Genomic DNA, 21247 nt, shown 5'->3' with positions numbered 1-21247 from the left:
CATGTGAGACTACCGTGTCTGTTTCTATACATCTGTGTCTCTGTGTGAGTTTAACTGCGCCTCTATGTGTGTGTGTGTACCTCTGTGTGAGTCTGTGAGTGTTTTTGTGCATGTGTGCATCTCAAACTTACCAAGCCCCAGAGGAAAGTGGGGCCTCAATGGCGGCTGAAGGCCAGATTCTGCAAGACTGATTTCCAGGCCTACGTTTGCAAGGACATATAGGGCAGGCCTCTACAGAGTCCCTTGGACTGCAAGACTGACCAGTTTCCCAGACTTCCGTGGTCTCAAGAAATTGATTGCTGGAGTCGAAAGGGAACTGAATTCCCAGATTTGATTTTTAAAATATCTTGTGTCATAAACAGTTTTTAGTATCGTAAACAGTTGACTTTATATTTTTAGTGTATTAACTGTCTAACAAATTTTAAATATAACTGTTTAGAATGTCTGTAAATAAATGGCTGCAGAGATTTTAGAGAACTCTGTTTCTGACCTACACTAACGCAGCAATACTGCCTCCCCCTCCCCCCATAAATGGTCATTCTTAATTGTTCCCTTTAACCACTATCTATTCATTCTTTTAATCACCTCATTCAAAGTAATTCAGTCCACATATTTGAGGACCAACTCAGTGACTGCTTCCTTTTTGACCCAGTACATGGAAAAGTTTGGAGCAGACTGTGACTTTTCCTAGTTGAGCTGCTTTCCCTGCAGTCTTGGCTCATCTGAGAGGGCAGGGTGAAGAGAGAGCCGCAAGCATGTTGTAATAAATATGGTGAAGGGGGGTTGCTGGGGAGATAAAGGGGACATGATTAAGTTACTTAGGGTTGCTATGTTTTGATTTTTTTTTAATTTCCAATTGATATAATCTGTAAATATTAACTAGGGTGGGAAAATGATTTCTTGTCCTGTTTAAAATGTATGTAAATAAATCTGTAATCTTTTCAATCCTACAGAAAATCAGTCCTGATAGTCATATCTTTGGCCATATGATGCAAAGAACTGACTCCTTAGAAAAGACCCTGATGCTGGGAAAGATTAAAGGCAGGAGGAAAAGGGAACAAGAAGATGAGATGGTTGGATGGCATCACCAACTCAATGGACATGAGTTTGAGCAAGTTCCAAGAGTTGGTGATGGACAGGGAGACCTGGCGTGCTGCAGTCCATGGGGTTGCAAAGAGTCAGACACTACTGAGCGATGATCAGGCCTGCTCAGGGTCAGACCTGGGTATCTCTGCCCCATTCTAAGGCATCAACACCTTCTCTGGTCTCCTGGCCTCCTGTTTCTCTTCCTTCCAAACCATCTTATGTTCTGCAGTCAGACAGATCTTCCAAAAATGCAAATCTGACAGTGTCAAACCCATTCCTCCTACCCCCGCCACAACCACGCAGAACTCTGACCAATCTCTGTGTCCTAGGACATAATAGCCTTTAGCCTGGCTATTAACTAGGGTATAGGTTTAGCTTTTAAGGCAGAGATGCCAAATAGCACTGGCTTGAATAAGAAAGTTTATTTGTCCCTCATAACGTAATCATTCATAAACAGTCCAGTGGCTGGTTGCTTCTGTCTTGCTGCTCTGTTTCTCCTGGGCTGCGCCTTGGTTCACATGGTCCAAGGCGAGACAAGTTCACCTTCTGGCCAATGAGAAGGAGAAAAGGTAGAGGAGAGGCAGACCACTCTCCTTCAAGAGAACAAACCTAAAACTACCTACTGTACTACTGCTTAATCCTAATTGGCCACATGAGTCACATGGCTCCCCTAGATGCAAAGGAGGCTGGGAAATGTAGTCTTTATTCCAAGCAGCCATGTCTCATTACTGTGGAAAGAAAGGAGTTATGGATATTAGAGGACAGCCAGTCTCTGCTACAGGCTGACATTCAGGGCCTTTCCCAGCAGCTTTATTCTGGAGCTTTGTACTTTTGAGCATGCTGTGAACCTTTGCCCACCTCCCCTTTCCTGCCTCTGATTTTGGAAAATCTTCCCTGACCACCACCGCCCCAGCCTGGATTAAGGGTCTCAGTATCCATTGATCACATGGTGTTGTGTTTAAGGGCCCGTCTCCCACCCTAGACTGTGAGCAACTCCAGGGCAGGGGCGACAACTGATTTAATTCTGTGTCCCCCTGCGCAACACCAAGCCTGAAAGGGGATGGGTATCAGGAAATAGAGGATAAAGGAACGGAGGAGAAGGTGAACCATCTCAATTAGAAATTTCCCATTGATAAATGATTATTGATTGAATGAATGAATGAGCCCACGGGGCACCTGTGTGTTGACGTGGGACGGTTAGGCAGGCGAGGCTTCCTCAGGAGGAAGCCTCCACAGGAATGCTCCCCACACCCCTCTGTGACAGCCCAGCTCAGGCTCAGCCTGTATGTCTCACCTAGAATGTCACTTCTGGAGAGAGGTCTTCCCTGACTCATCTCCACTTGAGTGTAAAGCAGTCCTTCCATAAGCCGGCCCATTCCACACCGCACCCCTCTTCCACTTGCCCCTGTCCTGCCATTTGGAGTGCTCAGTCCAACTGTAATTTTTAAATGTGCCCACACTGATTTATCCCCAAGACTGAAAATTCCATAAGGTGACTCCATCTCTCTCACTGCGTCCCCAGGGCCTGGCACAGGGCTGGACGCACAGCAGCCTGTCAGTAAGAGTGATAAGTGAAACTGACCTCAACAAGTATATTTCAGGGGGTTGATATTTGGTCCAAAGGAGGGTCAGTGTACAGGTTGTCATGTGAGTGAGCAGGTGGCAGCTTCAGGGGCATGGCTGGTGGCACCAAGGCTCTGTGCCCAGGACTAAGCCTGCCTGGAGGGCTAGTGGAGACAAGGAGAAAACTGCCCGCCAGCCCCCAGTCACAGAGCCCTGTGCTCAGCCTGCTACACGGGAGAAACAAAGCATTCGGGAGCCCACCTTCTCCTCCACTGCTGGGAGGAGAGGGACCCACTGCGGGCAGAGGACACTGGGGCACGAGTGGCGAGTTACTCAGCTGCTGTGTGCCTCGATTCCCCACCACGGAGGACAATCACAGGAGTACCTTCCTCATGAGGTCACTGTGAAGATTAAAGGGTTAACCCACAGACAGTGCCAATCCAGGCAAATCGCTCCTCTGTAAATGTTTGAGAGTCATATAAAGCAGTAATGAAAATACATGTGCTCTGGGCTCAGACTTGAGAGGACCCCCGTTCACCTTCACGGAGCCTCAGTTTTCTCATCCTAAAGCAATGAGCACCAATACCTGCCCCCCAGAGGCTTGGAGAGAAGCAGCGAGGTGAGAATGTCACCTGTGGGCTTGGCATCACACGCAGCACCAGGGAACCCTTTCCTCTTCCTCCAAGATAGAGAGGGACGGGGCGGAGGACAGGGCAGAGAATGCCGGTCTGCCTCGCCAGCCGGAGGCAGGAGGCCTGGGGAGAGGGGAGGCCGCCTGGTGAATAATCTCATTAATGGTAATCATCACCCTGATGCTTGTTAATATAATAACACTGGGCTCCCAGCCGCTGCTTGGCTTAGAGCTGGCTCCTCAGCGCCTCTCATCTCTGCCTGGCGGGGGCTCAGTAAACACTCATTACACTCCCGTCCCCGGGGAGGCCGCCAGGAGAAGCAGCTCTTCCAGGCATAGAGCTCAACTCTGGGGCTGCAGGCTCTGCTTTTAATAAGCGTCATCACCCACACACACACAATTTTGCAACACTTTCCAAGCTCCTCGCTGACCGCCAATAATTGCTCACAATGGTTGAGGCTCTTACTGTAGCAATGATAGTGGGTACTCATTAAACACTCCCTGCTTGAAGGGCCCTGGTCTAAGAGCTCCACTTGTACTAACCCACTTAATCTAATGAGCATTCCTGTCATGTCCATTTTGCAGCCGAGGAAACTGAGGTACCTGAAGTAACCTTCAGCCTTGGTGGAACCACTGACCCGTGAGCGGCAAAGCTGGGGCCTGATGCTGTCTTACAGAGTCTTCACTCTTTCAGTCCTCCTGGCAATTCAAATCCTCCTTCTCCTCACTGCATTCATGAGGGAATGGGCTCAGAGAAGTGATGTCATCTGCCCAGGAACACACAGCTAGGACCTGAGGGCCATGGGCTGTCTGACTTCAGAGCCTGCCGTACTGTTCCCCCAGTGTTGAAAGCACAGAAGGAAACCCAGAGATTAAGGGACGTGCCCCAAATCACAGAGGCCTTGCTGCAGAGAGTGAGGGCTAGCTCAAAGCCTGGATTCCTGGCCACCTCTTCTCTGCCTCCCACCCTCAGCCCCACCAAGGAGCCTCTTGCTCAGAGACCCTAATTCAGGCACAGAATCAGCTGGCTCCGACACAAGGGAGCTCAGCATCAGAGGGCCCGAGCCCACGAGGGATTCCCTCCAGGCCACAGTCACTCTGTGTCACCACTAACTTCCTAGCTGTGTGCCCTTGGGGATGGTTCATCGCCTCTCCAGACCTGAGTTTCCTCAAAATGGAGACACGGCAGCTCACCCCATCACTGGGTCAGCTGACACTTAGGGAGCATTTACAATGCTCCAGGACTGGTCTATGTATTGGCAACGTAATATCTCATTTTATCCCCACTGCAACCCTAAAAGGAAGAGTCTATGATTTTTAAGATTCTGTTATCCTCCAGGATTCTATGGTTCCCATAGGGTCTGTTATGTAAGACTGCTCCTAAAAAGATTCTAAAAAGATTCCATTAGTCTAGGATTCTCAGGTGCTAGAAGGTTCCGTCCGTTGGTCTGTGAATTGTAATGTTAAAGGATTTTATGAATTAGTGATTCGATGAACCTCAAGGGCAAGAGGCAATTTATCACTCATTGGTCAGCACTGAAGTCCACCCCCTGCCCCTGCCCCCTCCCTCCGCTATGACATTAGGGCCAGCCAAGGCAGAGCAACCTGCCTCTATGACAAAACTCAGATCCAAGGCCAGCGAGGACCGTGGAGGCTGCCTGAGTGCTTGGGGGCTGGGGGTGGGGAGTGGCTTGCAGACAAAGGGCTCCATGGACCCGCCTCCACTGCCCTGGCCAGGCCTCTCACACAATGGAACGACCTTTAGAGGCTTCATGCAGCTCGCCCCCTCCCTCAGCTCAGAGGCACCGAGAAATGTAGTTCTCCAACTCAGAGCAGTCCCTTCTGTGCTCAGAAGGGCCCCAGCAAGGAGGTGGGGAGCCGAGGGACCAGAAAGGCAGTCGTTTCTTCTTCCTCTTAGCCAGTCTGACCTCTCTGCCTTTGCTCGTGCCATTCCCTGGCCTGGCCTGCCCCTCTTCCTCTTTAAGAATCCTTCAAGGGTCAACTTAAGCCCCACCTCCTCCAGGAAGACCTGCCTGGTTACTCCCTCTCCAAAGTCCTGTCGCATGGCATTGGGTGCTAATGTGGGACTCAGCTATTCCAGAGCCTCCTTTCCTCTCCAGTCCATCCTCCCTGCTACCGCCAGAACGATTTTTCAGGGACACAGGTGACCTTGTCACTCACTTTCTACAGATCTTGACTACTCTCAAGCATGGCATGAAGACCATTGCTAACTCTGGTCCCACCCTTTCTGTCTGACTTCATTTCCTGCCCCAGGTTCCTGCACACCAAGGCTTAAGCAGGTGACATGGGGCAGATTTTGTGGGCACCCGGGAAGCCCTTCTGAGGCTGGGGCAACTGGGACCCTGCCTTGATCCCAAGAGACAGATATCGAAGGTCTCCTTCCCCGCCTCATTCTATACACACACACACATACCGCAAGCTGCCACCAGGGAGCCCACTGGGGTTTGCAGCCTTAGAGCTCATATTAGCACCATGGACAGCACCACGAGCAGGCTGTGGGTGCTACTAAAATCCACCAGCATGCACAGGTGTCCTGGGGCATACATGGATTTCATACAGCAGGCAGCTGCATGCCCCACACCTGCTAGGTGTTATGGAAAAATACCCGAGGGAAAGATACTGACTTAACGCTTCACCCAAGAAACGTACAGTCTGGTTGGGGAATTGATTGCCCTGGCACCAACTCTCTCCCTGCAGATTCCCAGAGCCATGGTTACAAATCATAAATCTGATCATATCACTCTCTAAAAAACTCCATGCGTGCGCACACACACACCAATGTTTATAGGGTTAATTCCAAGCCATTTAGCATGACATTCAAGGCCCTCTGTGTCCCAGACCCAGCTATTCATCTGCCTTTGCCACCTTCTGTAAACCCAACACTTCAGTCTCACTTGATTTCCATCCATCCCCAAACATCCAGGGTGCTTTTCTCACTCTTTTCCCCACATTCAAGGAGTTTCCCCCTCTTCTTTTCACAGAGAACTCCTACACAGCCTTCAAAACTCAAAGCAAATATCTCCTCCTCCTAGAAGCCCCAAAGTTAATTGCTCCCTACTCTGTACTTGCATCACCTGCATCACTGAATTCTAACTTACCGTACATCCCTCACATCAGACAGAATTTAGCTAAATTTGTCCAGGCCAGTTAGAAGGCATTGGCGGTTACCGGAGTGTTATGACTTTCTAGGAACTGTATGAAATTAACCATGATGCCAGTAATACTCCTATGCAACAACTTCAGATTTACTTGGAAGTCTAAAAATAATGTCAAAGCTGTGCTTTTTGTGTCATTTTTTTCACTCTAGGAATCTGTCTGCCTTGTCTTTGAGAAGAGAGAGCATTATTTATCACAGAGCTCCAATGCCCAATAATTGTTAGTCTGTGATTAAATAAACATAGCCTCTAATGAAAGGGCCTCCCAGGTGGCTTAGCGGTAACAAAACCACCTGCCAGTACTGGAGACGTGGGAAACATGGGATCGATCCCTGGGTTGGGAAGACACTCTGGAGGAGGAAATGGCAACCCACTACAGTATGCTTGCCTGGACAATCCCATGGACAGAGGAGCCTGGAGGGCTATAGTCCATGGGATCGCAAGAGTCAGCCACTTACTGAGCATGCACACACATGTACACAGCCTCTAATGAATCTAACACAGAAATGAGGTCAAGCACTATTCCTTTCACATTGTCAATATTCTAAGGTATCTGATTCCAAGTCTGTCTTCTCCACCCCGCCCTGTGAGTTCCCTGAGGGCCAGGACTGTGTGTCTTTAATTCCATATCCGATACCTAGCACTGTGGCTGGCACAGAGCAGTCATCTATCAATATTGGGTGAATGATTAACAAACTAGAATGAATCACATGAGCTTGAGTTAAGATTGCCTAGGTTCAAATCCCCATTCTACCATGTGTTAGCTATGTAGCTTTAGACATTTTAAAGAGACCTCAATTTTCTAATCTGGAAAATGGGCATGTTAATAGTATTGTCCTCATGGGATTATTATGAAGGACCAGGCATAGAGCCTGACCAAAAGTAAGGGCCAAATAATGATTCTTTATTATTATCACTGCTGTTGGGTTGAATTGCATGCTTTATACTCAAGTTTATTGGAGAATACCATGGAGTTATCCAAGACGAGGTTATGAGCTAATATTTATAAAGCATTTTCTATGTGCCATGTATTAACTAAACCTCAGGACTACTCTAAGAGACGGGTACTGTGATACCCCCACTTTATCCCCACAAGGAAACTGAGGCATGAGGGGTTAGCCTGCTTGAGATTATATAGCCGAAGGATAGAGAAGTCATTACGTGATGAAGAACAGGGAAGCCTAGCGTGCTGCAGTCCATAGCGTCATAAAGAGTCTGACACAAATGAGCAACTGAACAGCAACCGCACAGAACAGATAAGTAGAGGAGCCAGGATTCAAGCCAGGACGGTGTGGTGTCAGTCCGTTTCTTAACTTACATGCCGCACAGCTACCCTCAAGAAAGCTGGAGGCTGAGCTGAGCCTTGGGGGGCAAGCCACAGGACAGAGCCATCCATGACAGGAAGAAGGACTAAGAACTTTCCCCTTCACACCTTCCTGACAGCCAACCCAGGGACTCTCCTGCAAACCTTCTCTCTGATTCTCTTGCTCATCTGACGACCTCCATCAGGCCCTCCTTTCTCTGGATGCTCCACTTTCCCAGGTCTAAATATTTCTCCCTCGTCTCTCTTCCTCCCCTTTTTAGCCCCAAGGACTAACCATGCCTGCAGAAGGCAATGGCACCCCACTCCAGTACTCTTGCCTGGAAAATCCCATGAACAGAGGAGCCTGGTGGGCTGCAGTCCATGGGGTCGCTAAGAGTCAGACACAGCTGAGTGACTTCACTTTCACTTTTCACTTTCATGCATTGGAGGAAGAAATGGCAACCCACTCCAGTGTTCTTTCCTGGAGAATCCCAGGGATGGGGGAGTCTGGCGGGCTGCTGTCTATGGGGTCGCACAGAGCTGGACACGACTGAAGCGACTTAGCAGCAGCAGCAGCAACTAACCATGCCTAGGAGTTCCCGGAGTGGGTAACGTTGGAGTAGGGCTTTGAAGGACCCATAGGAGTTTGCCGAAAGGGTAGGTGGTGGGGATGGGTCAAGGTTCGTTGTACTATTTTCTTATTTACATCCTCAGCCTTCTCAGAATGCCCATGTGTCAGTTTCCTCCTCTGTAGACATGAGAGTATTCAGAGTACCTACTGCCTCTCGGTTATTACAAAGGTTAAAGCTATTATGTGGGCTGTCATAACCAAATACAGAAGACTGAGTTTCCTAGCATAAACAAGCGCATATCGCACACCTACTGACCAGGGGGGCTCATCTTTCAGTGTCATATCCTTTGCCTTTTCATATTTAATAAACACCTGCATATACTTACTAGGGGCCATTTGCCCCTTTTCTAAATGCCACACACTTAAAAGTGCTTAGGTCATGCCCAGCACATGCTAAGTACAATCTACCTGTTCTGTGATTGTTATTACCGTGAAGACCATCACCCTTACTGTTGTGCACCTACTGTGTGTCAGTCATTGTATTGAACACTTAGACCTGCCTCCTCTGGATCCCCACAAACTCTGCAGGAGCCTTCACTGTGTTTATTATGCAGAAGAGGAGGCCAAGATGCCAGGACAAGCCAGGAGGACGCCATTTATTTTCTCACAGTTCTGGAAGGTCCAGCTGACACCCTGGCTGGGTTCTAGCAAGGACTCTCTTTCTGGCTTGCAGATGGCTGCCTTGTCACAGTGCCTCACGCGAGCCTTCTCTGTGTGCTTGCAGAGGTGAGCGGGGGCACACACGTTTTCTGGGGTCTCTTCTTATCAGGTAAGGACACCAATCCTTTTGGACCAGGGCCTTACTCTTATGACCTCATTTAATCTTAACTACTTAGAGGCCCAAATACAGTCACTTTCGGGGGTTAGGGCTTCAGCATATGAATTGTACAGAGGGGTGGGGAAACAATTCAGTCCATTGCATTAAATATGCTAATAACACAAAGTTCCGATCAGCTCAGTCACTCAGTCGTGTCCAACTCTGTGACGCCATGGACTGCAGCATGCCAGGTTTCCCTGTCCATCACCACCTCCCAGAGCTTGCTCAAACTCACGTCCATCAAGTCGGTGATGCCATCCAACCATCTCATCCTCTGTCATCCCCTTCTCCTCCCGCATTCAATCTTTCCCAGCATCAGGGTCTTTTCCAATTACTCAGTTCCTCACATTAGAATATAATCAATCTAATTTCAGTATTGACTAGCTGGTGATGTCTATGCATAGAGTCATCTCTTGTGTTGTTGGAATAGGGTGTTTGCTATGACCAGTGCATTCTCTTGGCAAAACTTGGTTAGACTTTGCCCTGCTTCATTTTGTACTCCAAGGCCAAACTTGCCTGTAACTCCAGGTATCTCTTGACTTCCTACTTCTGCATTCCAGTCCCCTATAATGAAAAAAACATCTTTGGGGGGTGTTAGTTCTAGAAGGTCTTACAGGTCTTCATAGAACCATTCAACTTCAGCTTCTTCAGCATTAGTGACTGGGGCATAGGTTTGGATTACTGTGATACTGAATGGTTTTCCTTGGAAATGAACAGAGATCATTCTGTCGTTTTTGAGATTGCACCCAAGTACTGCATTTTGGACTCTTGCTGCCTATGAGGGCTACTCCATTTCTTCTAAGGGACTCTTGCCCACAGCAGTAGATACAATGGTCATCTGAATTAAATTCACACATTCCAGTCCATTTTAGTCACTGATACCTAAAATGTCGATGTTCACTCTTGCCATCTCCTGTTTGACCACTTCCAATTTACCTTGATTCATGGACCTGACATTCCAGGTTCCTACGCAATATTGTTCTTTACGGCATAGGACTTTATCTCCAACATTAGTCATATCTGCAACTGGGTGTTGCTTTTGCTTTGGCTCCATCTCTTCATTCTTTCTGGAGTTATTTCTCCACTTTTCTCCAGTAGCATATTGCACACCTACTGACCTGTGGGGTTCATCTTTCAGTGTCATATCTTTTTGCCTTTTCATATTTAATAAACACTTGCATATACTTCAGTTCAGTTCAGTCACTCAGTCATGTCCGACTCTTTGCAGCCCCATGAATCGCAGCACACCAGGCCTCTCTGTTTATCACCATGTCCCGGAGTTCACTCACACTCACGTCCATCGAGTCCGTCATGCCATCCAGCCATCTCATCCTTGGTCGTCCCCTTCTCCTCCTGCCCCCTATCCCTCCCAGCATCAGAGTTTTTTCCAATGAGTCAACTCTTCTCATGAGGTGGCCAAAGTACTGGAGTTTCAGCTTTAGCATCATTCCTTCCAAAGAAATCCCAGGGTTGATCTCCTTCAGAATGGACTGGTTGGATCTCCTTGCAGTCCAAGGGACTCTCAAGAGTCTTCTCCAACACCACAGTTCAAAAGCATCAATTCTTCAGCGCTCAGGCTTCTTCACAGTCCAACTCTCACATCCATACATGACTACTGGAAAAACCATAGCCTTGACTAGTCGGACCTTAGTCGGCAAAGTAATGTCTCTGCTTTTGAATATGCTGTCTAGATTGGTCATAACTTTTCTTCCAAGGAGTAAGCGTCTTCCAATTTCATGGCTGCAGTCACCATCTGCAGTGATTCTGGAGCCCAGAAAAATAAAGTCTGACATTGTCTCCACTGTTTCCCATCTATTTCCCATGAAATGATGGGACAGGATGCCATGATCTTCGTTTTCTGAATGTTGAGCTTTAAGCCAACTTTTTCACTCTCCTCTTTCACTTTCATCAAGAGGCTTTTTAGTTCCTCTTCACTTTCTGCCATAAGGGTGGTGTCATCTGCATATCTGAGGTTATTGATATTTCTCCCAGCAATCTTGATTCCAGCTTGTGTTTCTTCCAGCCCAGCGTTTCTCATGATATACTCTGCATAGAAGTTAAATAAGCAGGGTGACAATATACAGCACTGATGTACTCCTTTTCCTATTTGGAACCAGTCTGTTGTCCCACGTCCAGTTCTAACTGTTGCTTCCTGACCTGCATACAGATTTCTCAAGAGGCAGGTTAGGTGGTCTGGTATTCCCATCTCTTTCAGAATTTTCCACAGTTTATTGTGATCCACACAGTCAAAGGCTTTGGCATAGTCAATAAAGCAGAAATAGATGTTCTTCTGGAACTCTCTTGCTTTTTCCATGATCCAGTGGATGTTGGCAATTTGATCTCTGGTTCCTCTGCCTTTTCTAAAACCAGCTTGAACATCAGGGAGTTCATGGTTCACGTATTGCTGAAGCCTGGCTTGGAGAATTTTGAGCATTACTTTACTAGCATGTGAGATGAGTGCAATTGTGTGGTAGTTTGAGCATTCTTTGGCATTGCCTTTCTTTGGAATTGAAATGAAAACTGACCTTTTCCAGTCCTGTGGCCACTGCTGAGTTTTCCAAACTTGCTGGCATATTGAGTGCAGCACTTTCACAGCATCATCTTTCAGGATTTGAAACAGCTCCACTGGAATTCCATCACCTCCACTAGCTTTGTTCGTAGTGATGCTTTCTAAGGCCCACTTGACTTCACATTCTAAGATGTCTGGTTCTAGATTAGTGATCACATCATCATGACTATCTGGGTCGTGAAGATCTTTTTTGTACAGTTCTTCCATGTATTCTTGCCACCTCTTCTTAATATCTTCTGCTTCTGTTAGGTCCATATCATTTCTGTCCTTTATCAAGCCCATCTTTGCATGAAATGTTCCCCTGGTATCTCTAATTTTCTTGAAGAGATCTCTAGTCTTTCCCATTCTGTTGTTTTCCTCTATTTCTTTGCATTGATCGCTGAAGAAGGCTTTCTTATCTCTTCTTGCCATTCTTTGGAACTCTGCATTTAGATTTCTATATCTTTCCTTTTCTCCTTTGCTTTTCACCTCTCTTCTCTTCACAGCTATTTGTAAGGCCTCTCCAGGCAGCCATTTTGCCATTTTGCATTTCTTTTCCATGGGGATGGTCTTGATCCCCATCTCCTACACAATGTCACGAACTTCATTCAATAGTTCATCAGGCACTCTATCTATCAGATCTAGGCCCTTAAATGTATTTCTCACTTCCACTGTATAATCATAAGGGATTTGATTTAGGGCATACCTGAATTGTCTAGCGGTTTTCCCTACTTTCTTCAATTTGAGTCTGAATTTGGTAATAAGGAGTTCATGATCTGAGCCACAGTCAGCTCCTGGTCTTGTTTTTGATGACTGTATAGAGCTTCTCCATCTTTGGCTGCACAGAATATAATCAATCTGATTTTGGTGTTGACCATCTGGTGATGTCCATGTGTAGAGTTACTAGGTGCCATTTGCCACTTTTCTAAATGCCACACACTTTTAAAAGTGCTTAGGTCATGCCCAGCACATGGTAAGTACAATCTACATGTTCTGTGATTGTTATTACTGTGAAGACCATCACTCTTACTGTTGTCCACCTACTGTGTGTCAGTCACTGTTTTGAACACTTAGATCTGCCTCCTCTTTGGATGCCCACAAACTCTGCAGGGGCCTTCATTGTGTCTATTATGCAGAAGAGGAAGCCAAGACTCCAGGGCAAGCCAGAAGGAACTCACTGAGGCTGATGGAGAACCAACTTCTCTCAAGTCTCTTTCAGTATTTCCAGCAAGGTATAGTAAAAGTCTAGATTTGCCCTGCGCCTTGAAAATGGGGAGATGTGACCAAGTCCAAAGTCCTTCAAAGTGGGAGGAGTCATTCCCAACCATCCCACCTCCTGAGACTGGTGTGGACAGTAAGCAAGGCCAAGGATCCCCTGGAGAGTACTTCATGAACTGTACCACCCCACCCATCAGGAAGGGCCACTTCCGTTGCTCCCTCTGGCAGAAGGCAAGCACCGCTGGAGGAAGCCATAGCTGAAGCCACGTCTCTCATCACAGTTTCATGCAAATTCCTTCATCACAGTCATTCATGAGAGTCGGTTTCCATAAAAGAGGAGGGGGCGGGGCCCCTAAAGGAGCTGGCCATCTGGAAGTGGAGGACACCAGGCCACGGAAAATGTGACATTGCAGGAGTCCAGAGCAGGAATGGGTGAGGGCCAGGGGGCTGGACGTGGAGTCAGAAGAGCCAGCTCTGCATTTCCACGGGGGAGTGTGACCCCTGGCAAGTCTTCATGCCCCCTGGGAATCAATTCCTCTCTTTAGTATTTTATTATGAATAATTTAACATTTAGAGTTGACGGAATAATATAGTGAGCCCCCTATGCAGCCTGCTACTCAACTTGTACAGTTATCAACCCAAGTCCTGTCTTGCATCCTCCGTTCTCTCACCCACTCCTCCCCCATATTTTTTCAGCCAATTCCAGACATCTAACCATTTCATCTGCCAAAATTTAGTCTGTTTAAAGATAAAGACTCTTTTTAAAAAACATAACTACAGGGCCATTATCACTTCTAAGAACACTGACAATGATTCCCTCATGACAAATATTCATTCAATATACAAATTTCCACTTGCCCCATAATTTTTTCTTTTTAAATAGAATTTGTTGAAACAGGATCCGAAGCAAGTTCCCACACGATTTGGTTAACATGCCTTTTAGGTTTAATAAAGTCCCTCTCCATCTCTTTCTCTCCCCTTCCTTACAATTTATTTGTTGAAAAAGCTGGGTCATTTGTCCTATAGAAGTGTCCCACAGTGTGGATTCTGCTCACAGGGCCAGCGTCTTTATCTGTTAAGCAAGGGGATCATTCTCTCCAAGAACTGAGATTATGTCTGCAAATGGGCTGTGACTCTTGCAAGGCACCCACAGTTGTCATGTGTTAATGTCTCTTTTGAGCCTTTCAATACCCTGTGCTTCTGTTTTTCTGATGATATAGCTGAGATTCAGAGAAGCTTAGTAGCCTGCCCACGCTCACACAGTAGAGGGAGGAAAGGGCGGGTGGAACTGTAAGAACACTGACTCCATGTGGAGACTCAGACTCGAATCCCACTGCACCCTTTAATAGCTTTATGGCCTCAGGTTTCTGTAAACTTGCAGTTTCTTCATTTGTGAAAAAAAAAAGAAAACAACCACCCAGGAGGCCAGAACTGCATGAGGCTAAAATGAGTTAATATGAGAAGAGCCGGTCTCAGGGTGCCTGGCAGTTGGTGCCTCACGCCATCCCTTCTGCTGTCTGCTCTGGCCCAGCCTCCTTCCTCCCTGCGTGCGAATAAGGCCCCCGTGATAAATCTGGACCCTCGGTCTGCCCCAAGCGCACCCTTGAGCCAGCGGAGACAGGGTGGGCGGCCCTCGGAAGCTGAGCACGCTCTGTTCTTGGGGCAGCTTGGCAACCAGCTGTGACCTCTTGGGTTTCAGGAAACAATCAGCTATTCTTCCTCCTTCCCCCTCTGTTTGTTGCTCATCCCTGGACCAGGGGGCCCTGAGAGAAATGCTCCAAGTCTCAGCAACTCCCAGCCCATCTGTACATTCTATGTGGATGATTTCCAGGTGTCAGCCTCAGCTCGAACAAGCCTCAGCCTAAATCATCGTTCACTCCAAAGCTGACACCAATATCTTGATTTCCACCCAGATTCCATGTCATTTATTCATTCAATAGGCAGCAGGCTGGACTCTGCAGATAATGACAATAATAATGACAGCAACAACAACAGTGCAAATAATGGCCCCCAGTTACACAGCACCTACTGTGTGTCAGGCATGATTCTGAGCACCATGCCTTTGAGGTAGGTACTATTACTGTCCCCATTTTACAGGTGAGGAGGCTGAGCACTGTGAGTTGGAATAAGCCACCCAAGGTCCCGGAGCTAGTCAGTGGCAGAGTTAGCATTTGAATAAAGGTTTGCCTGTTAAAGACGGACCGTACAAAGAGGGACTGAAGTCCCGCAGCTGGCAGCCACATATGGCAGCCGAACTCCATGCTAGTTGCTTTCAATGTTATCTCATTTAATCCTCACAGGGGTCTCCAAATATCGACCTTATTGTTCACATTTACTCGTAAGGAAACAGGCTCAGAGAGATAGAGCACTGTGCCCAAGTGCACACAGCTGGGTCTTCTTGACCCCAGGATCAGACTCTTTGAGAATACAACATGATGCATGTCACTCGAATTGAAATGAGAAGGTGAGGGGCGCACCTGCTGGAAGGGAGATAATTCTAGACTATAGGAACTCAGGGAGGATGGAACCCACTTCCCAAAGCTTCCTGGAGGAGGGAACCACATCAGGAGCTGGGACTTGAATGGTGGCAAACCAACCCCTCACATCATAGCGGGCTTCTAACTGGGGCCCAGTCCTCTGTAAGACCCTCAAGTGACATTGCTGGCTCCTTCACCCCAACTGACAACCGCGCAGCCCGAGACTGTCAGGGGCCGTGTGGTCAGAGGTTCCAAAGTGAAGACTGGGCCTTGGAGCTTTGATCCTGAACTGTCTGGCAGTAAGAGGGATGTTTGGCAGGGGGTGGTTGGAGATGGTGGCTGAGCCGAGAAGACACCCCTAACCAGCATCATTACATAGTCCTGAGACCCTGGCTATTGGCTCTCTCCCCAGTGTGTAAGCGCTCCCCACGATGGCACAGGGAGGCACTCAAGGAACTTGAGTGAGGGAGGAAGGTGGGATGGGTAGGATCTTGAACCAAATCCAGGCGCCTCAGCCTCTAACCCACCCCAGAACCATCAGGGCCCCTGTGAACATCCCACTGCAAGAGGAGTAAACCTCTGGAGGACATGCAGAGGGCTCCTTTGGAGGAGGAAAGGTTTGGACCCTGACACTCATGCCTGGGGCTATCTCATGGTGAGGGGGCAGAGCCCCGTGTGCCTCCAGAGAAAGAAAACACAGGAGATGCAGATTTGGGCTAAAAATAAAGGACTTCCCAACAGGCAGAGTGACCTGCTGGTCTCCAGCATGCACCAAGCCCCTGTTACAAGAGGTATGCGGGCAGCACCAGGGAAATCCCCCAGGAGGTGCTGAAGAAAGGATTTCTACCCTGAGGAGCCCAGGGCTGGCTCTAACACCCTCCCAGCTCCATGACGCTGCAACCCCAGGAGGCCATCTGGGCTCCCAGGCCCCAGAACACCTCCTGGCCCAGGGTTCTGTTCTATTCCAACGCCATTATCCAAGACCCTGTGAGCTGAGACTGATAGTTCCAGTCCCTCTGCTTAATGTTCCTCCTCTCACAGTCCCACTACCTTCCATCTAGGGGGGTGTCATTAGTGTTTATCCCATTTCTCAAGTGAGAACACTGAGGCCCAGGCCAAGCTAAGGCTCAGGCTAAGTCAGAATTAGGAAACGTCACCTGGGTTTGAAACCAGGCCCTTCAGAACCTAGACATCTCACCTCAGCCGACTGATTCCAATACCCTGCAGTTCCAGGTTTCTCTCCTTGTGGCCTGAAACCAGTCCTTCCCCTGGGGGTGGACCACAGAGCCCCCAACGCCAGCACGTCCTGGCCCCTGCCCAACCGCAGCCCCCATTCAGCCTGGCCACAGTCAGCTCCGTGGTTTCCTGAACACTCTAAAGCTAGAGCAGCTGTTACCATAATGGTTCCCACGAGGGGTTGTTGGTCAATTTTCTCTGCTTGCTTCTCAGTCTCCTTTAAAGGGGGATGTGGCTGAGACCGAAGTGGGGCCACGGGCTGCCCCTCCCCAAATGACCTCCATGCTTATCTCACACTCTGACCACAATGCATCATTTCAGCTTAATTTTATTTCCTCTTATAAATGGGCACAGCACGGGAAGTGTTAAAAAAAAAAAAAAGGAAACAAACAGTTCCTTCACAAGGCTGGGACAGGGGAAAGCACCCACAGTGGGGCAGGTGCCTTGGTTTCTTTTTCCAGTCTTTTTCCACCGCTTTTTCCTATTGAGTTTTGGCCATGAACTCGGGACAGGTATGGTTAATAAACAGGTTAGGGGGAAGAGAAGGGGCAGAGAAGGCCTGGGGGAGGGAAGGACAAATTCCCCCCACCCCAGGCTGGGTTCTTGGAGGATCTGTACAGGAGAAAGGACATGGTAGGAGGCGGGGGATGGGGGGTGGACACAGTCTTCAGGGGGCTCTCTGGAGCCACACTGCCTACGAAAAATATTTACATGCATTCACCACGCTGGGGCCACCGCGCTGAGCTGCCTGCTAGGCACCCGGGGGATGCTGGGGCCACAAGCCCTTTGATGGCGACTCTGGGGCCCAGCCTCAGCATCTCTGTAAATCTGTACACAGTTTGTGGACTTCTATTTACAGGCAGGAGGCCTGAGGAAGCAAGTCCAGGGCAGTGGCTGGCAGGAGAAGGAATTCAGGAGCGTCAAGGAAGTGGTGGCCCCTTCTGCCCTGTGACGCAGAGGTGTGTCTGCTCCCTGTGCCCAGGGCCCCAGCCTGGAGGCCTGGACAGATGGCTTTGCCAACCCCAGGTGGGTCTGGCCTGAGCACCCCAAGCCACTGCCCACCGACCTGCCCGGCCTGGGCCCCAGTGATCACCCGTCTGCTTCGTATCGAGGGGACCAACCCTTCCGGGGAGGTACCCCTCTCACCCCCTAGGGAGATAGAGCCTGGGCTCTAGAAGTTACAGTTGCGGGTGGGGTTGACCCCGGCCCGCCTTGTCCTCTCTGGCAGCTGAGGCCCCAGAGAGGCTGTCAAGCACACAAGCCTCTCTTCCTTTGGAATCGGCCGTGTTTCCTGGAAACACTAGGCCCCGGCAGGACACCTCCCCAGGAGCACCAGGGCGCCTGGGGACATATTCGGGCAGGCCCTGCACGCATCACACCCTGTGTCCAGGCAGGGTGAGGCCTGCACTCACAACCAGCTCATCCTTTTCATGGCCTGCTCCTGGATTGCCGTGCTGGACTTGGACTGTTTTTAAACTTCATGAAGATAAAGCCTGGACATTTGTCTCAGGGCCAGGGCTCAATGAATGAAGCCCTCAGTCTCTTCTCTCCAACGCTAAGGATGCAGAAAGAGGCATCGGGTGTCGGGTGGCAAAGCCCCAGGCCCCAGGTTAGAGGCTGGCCCACAGAAGGTGAGGAGTCAGGCCTGCTGGGGTCGGGCTGGACCCATGCAGCCCCTCCGAGCCCACTCCAGTCAACCCAGGCCCTGCTCAGCCATCCTGTGCTGGACCCTGCCCCCACCAGGGGCTGTGCAGAGGCCACGCCCACTGCTGGGCCTGCAATCCCGGTCCCACCATCCCTGGATGGTCCAGGTCCTCTCTCCTCCATGCTCCCTGGCTTCCCAGCCTTGGCCTGCCCAGGGGCCTTCTCACCAGAGCTGCTGCCCCAAGACAGCAGCCTGCCAAGGGGCAGGGTAAAGGGAGGGGAGGCTGGGGCCGGCTTTGGTCTCCCTCGTCCCCCCACCCTTCCGCTCCAGGAACGACTGAGGCCAGGTCACCTCCACCAGATCGTGAGCCTAGGATGCCTCCCTCTGTTCCTGCCCCGCAAAGACTCGGACCAGGGGGGTTCCTCACAAGCCTCCAGGCCTTGCCAAGGTGGCCTATAGGTCTGAGAGATGGAGCCTCAGCCTGGGAAGACGGTGGAAAAGACAGGCTGCAGGAGCTCCCTGGAACCTCACCCTCACTGCCTCAGGCACCCCCGGCCCTCACCCTTCAGAAGCCTCCTGCCAGCAAGTCTTCAAAAGGGAACAGAAATAAAACTCGGCTTTCTGACTTTAACCGGGGTTGTGGGCAAGGGGTGGAGGGGTGAGCCCCAGCCACCTACGACTCAGACCACATCCCTTGGCTCCAAGACCCCGCTCAAAGCACAGCCCCCATGGGAGATGTGTGACCCCACGTTTAAAATATCTACAGAAGTGGCCCCATTTGAAGGGTAACAAAGAAGAGGGAGGCGAGCTGGAGCCTGGGATACCCCCAACCCCGCCTGTCCTCAGCCCTCAGCCAAGGACAGTGTCTGGATGGACTGTTTCTGCTGCAGCCAGCAGAAACATCAGGTTGTCTGGCCAAATGCATGGGCACAGGTCCACCGGAAGGTCCCCAAGAAGGCCCAGGGGTGGGGCTGAGGTGGGCCTGGTGAGGCCAAAGGGAGAGGGTGCAGAGGGCCCAGGCGCCAGGCCCACCCTCACAGGCACTTTGGAGACTTGTGTCCTGGGAGGCAGAGTCGACCCCCTAGCTCAGAGCAAGAAGAGGATGGAAGCAGACCAGGAGCCTCACCACATGCCCCCTCCCCACCAGGAGCTTTTGGTCCTGGGAGACCCATGCCCCCTCTCCAGCCCAAGACTGAATTCCAGGAACCAGCCTGCCTTCCTCAGCAAGTGGGGAACTTACCCCCCAACCAAGCCCTTTGCAGGCTTCAGAGGGGAGGGAGCAGGTAGGGTGAAGCCAGGCTCAGCGGGTGTGCAATGCCCTGAGGGGGCTTGTGGCCATGTCCCCCATACTACACTTAATTCCAGGGAAGGCAAGTGTCCAAGCGTGACAGCAGGGCTGTGTGGGTGTGGGTGAGATTGTGCACCCACATGGGATTGCGTCTGATTCACTGGGGTTCAGTGGCAATGTGGTTGGTAAGGGGTCATGAAGGCTGAGCGTGACGGGGCAACTTGGGGACCCAATATGGGCTGATTGTTTCGGCCTAATTGCACCCTCCCCAGTGAGCCTGAAAGCTGGAGGCAACATGTGTGGTGTCAGAGTGTATGTGAGTGGGCAGGAGTAGGGGTGGCGGGATGGCAGAGAGAGAGGCAGGCCACACTGTTACCATTAGGTTATGATGATTAGTGAGTTGCACTGTCATCAGCATTTGGGGCGGGGAGCACATAAGAAACATATGAGAATAAACATCTTTGGAAGCATGTGTGTGTCTGTGACATATCTGGATTGGTTAGGTGGTCAAGATCCCATGTGATTTTGTCATTGCTTGCTTTTCTGTGTGTGTGACAATACATGTAACCATGTGAGAGACGGTGTCTGTGCAGAGTCCACTAGGAAGAAGGAGGTGCAAACCCCTCCTCACCAGTGGCTGCCAGAGCACTCTCAGGAAGCTGGGGCAGACCAGGAAGGAAGTGAAGCCTGTGGGTGCATGTGCACTGAGCAGAGGTGAGGGAAAATGACCCCACAACCCCAGAGAGGCCAGGACAAAACAGGCTGGTGGGTGAGGGGTACCATCTCACCCAGGCAGAGAGTGAGCCTGGGACAGAAGCAACAGGGTGCAGTGTCCCAGTGATTTCAAGGGCTGGGCTTGCCAAATGCTTGTCCTGGAAACCAGCCGGAGTGCCTCTCTGCCTCCAAAAGGAAACCTCAGCCAGCCCTGTGGGGCCAGGTTGGGGCTGAAGTCCCACCCCTTTGTCCACCAGCCAACCAGGAGTTCCCTTCCTCCTGTCCATCTGATGTGAGGTCCTAAAGCCCCAAGCTGGTGGTGGGGGGAGGAGTATGTGGAACAAGTGATGAGCTCATAAGGGCACAGTCTGGAGCAGACGGCAGTGCCCCCTGTCCCTTGGGGAAGAGCTGCATGAAGCTGGCAGTCTGGGCAGACCTTGGGAGGGTGGCAGAGATGAAGTGGGGCCAGGATGTCTCCTAGGCCCAGTCCCAGGCCGGGGCTGGGGGTGCCAGGCCAGGGACTGGATATAGGGGTGGCGCTGAGGCTACAGGGAGGCACTCTGGCTCCGCTAGGCGTAGAACTCCTCTTGCTTGTCAGGCTTCTGGTATGTGACGCTCGCCTGCTTGGGCTCCTCCAGCGTGTAGCTGCCCTCATCCTTCTTCTTCATGCGGTAGATGAGCAGAGTGACCAGGAAGGCAGCAAAGAGGGCGCCTACAACCCCGCCCACGATCACAGCTGTGGAGAAAGAGGGCAAAGGTCAAGGCCACAGGAAGGGCAAGACATGCTTAGAGCCTGAGGAAAGGGCAGAGGGTCCTTGCAGGTAGAAGCAAGAGTTGGGAAAGGACTGGGAATCTCAAACCTGAGACTAGAGTCAGAATGAAGTCTGGAGTCAATGCTAAAACACCAGCACTGG

At 50.2% G+C, this 21247-nt stretch overlaps 1 protein-coding gene across 1 annotated transcript in view; it reads right to left on the bottom strand.

Moving 5' to 3' along the window:
• Nucleotides 1-17026: 17026 nt before the first annotated feature.
• SDC3 (syndecan 3) overlaps nucleotides 17027-21247 on the bottom strand; it is a 38502-nt gene continuing 34281 nt past the window's right edge. The window contains exon 5 of the mRNA XM_068968507.1: nucleotides 17027-21069. Coding sequence (XP_068824608.1) covers nucleotides 20903-21069 — 167 coding nt within the window. The 3' untranslated portion in view covers nucleotides 17027-20902. The remainder of the gene's footprint in view (nucleotides 21070-21247) is intronic.

This window comes from Capricornis sumatraensis, chromosome 3, assembly GCF_032405125.1.
Source record: "Capricornis sumatraensis isolate serow.1 chromosome 3, serow.2, whole genome shotgun sequence".
Classification (NCBI taxonomy): Eukaryota; Metazoa; Chordata; class Mammalia; order Artiodactyla; family Bovidae; genus Capricornis; species Capricornis sumatraensis.
This window is presented reverse-complemented; position numbering and strand designations above follow the sequence as displayed.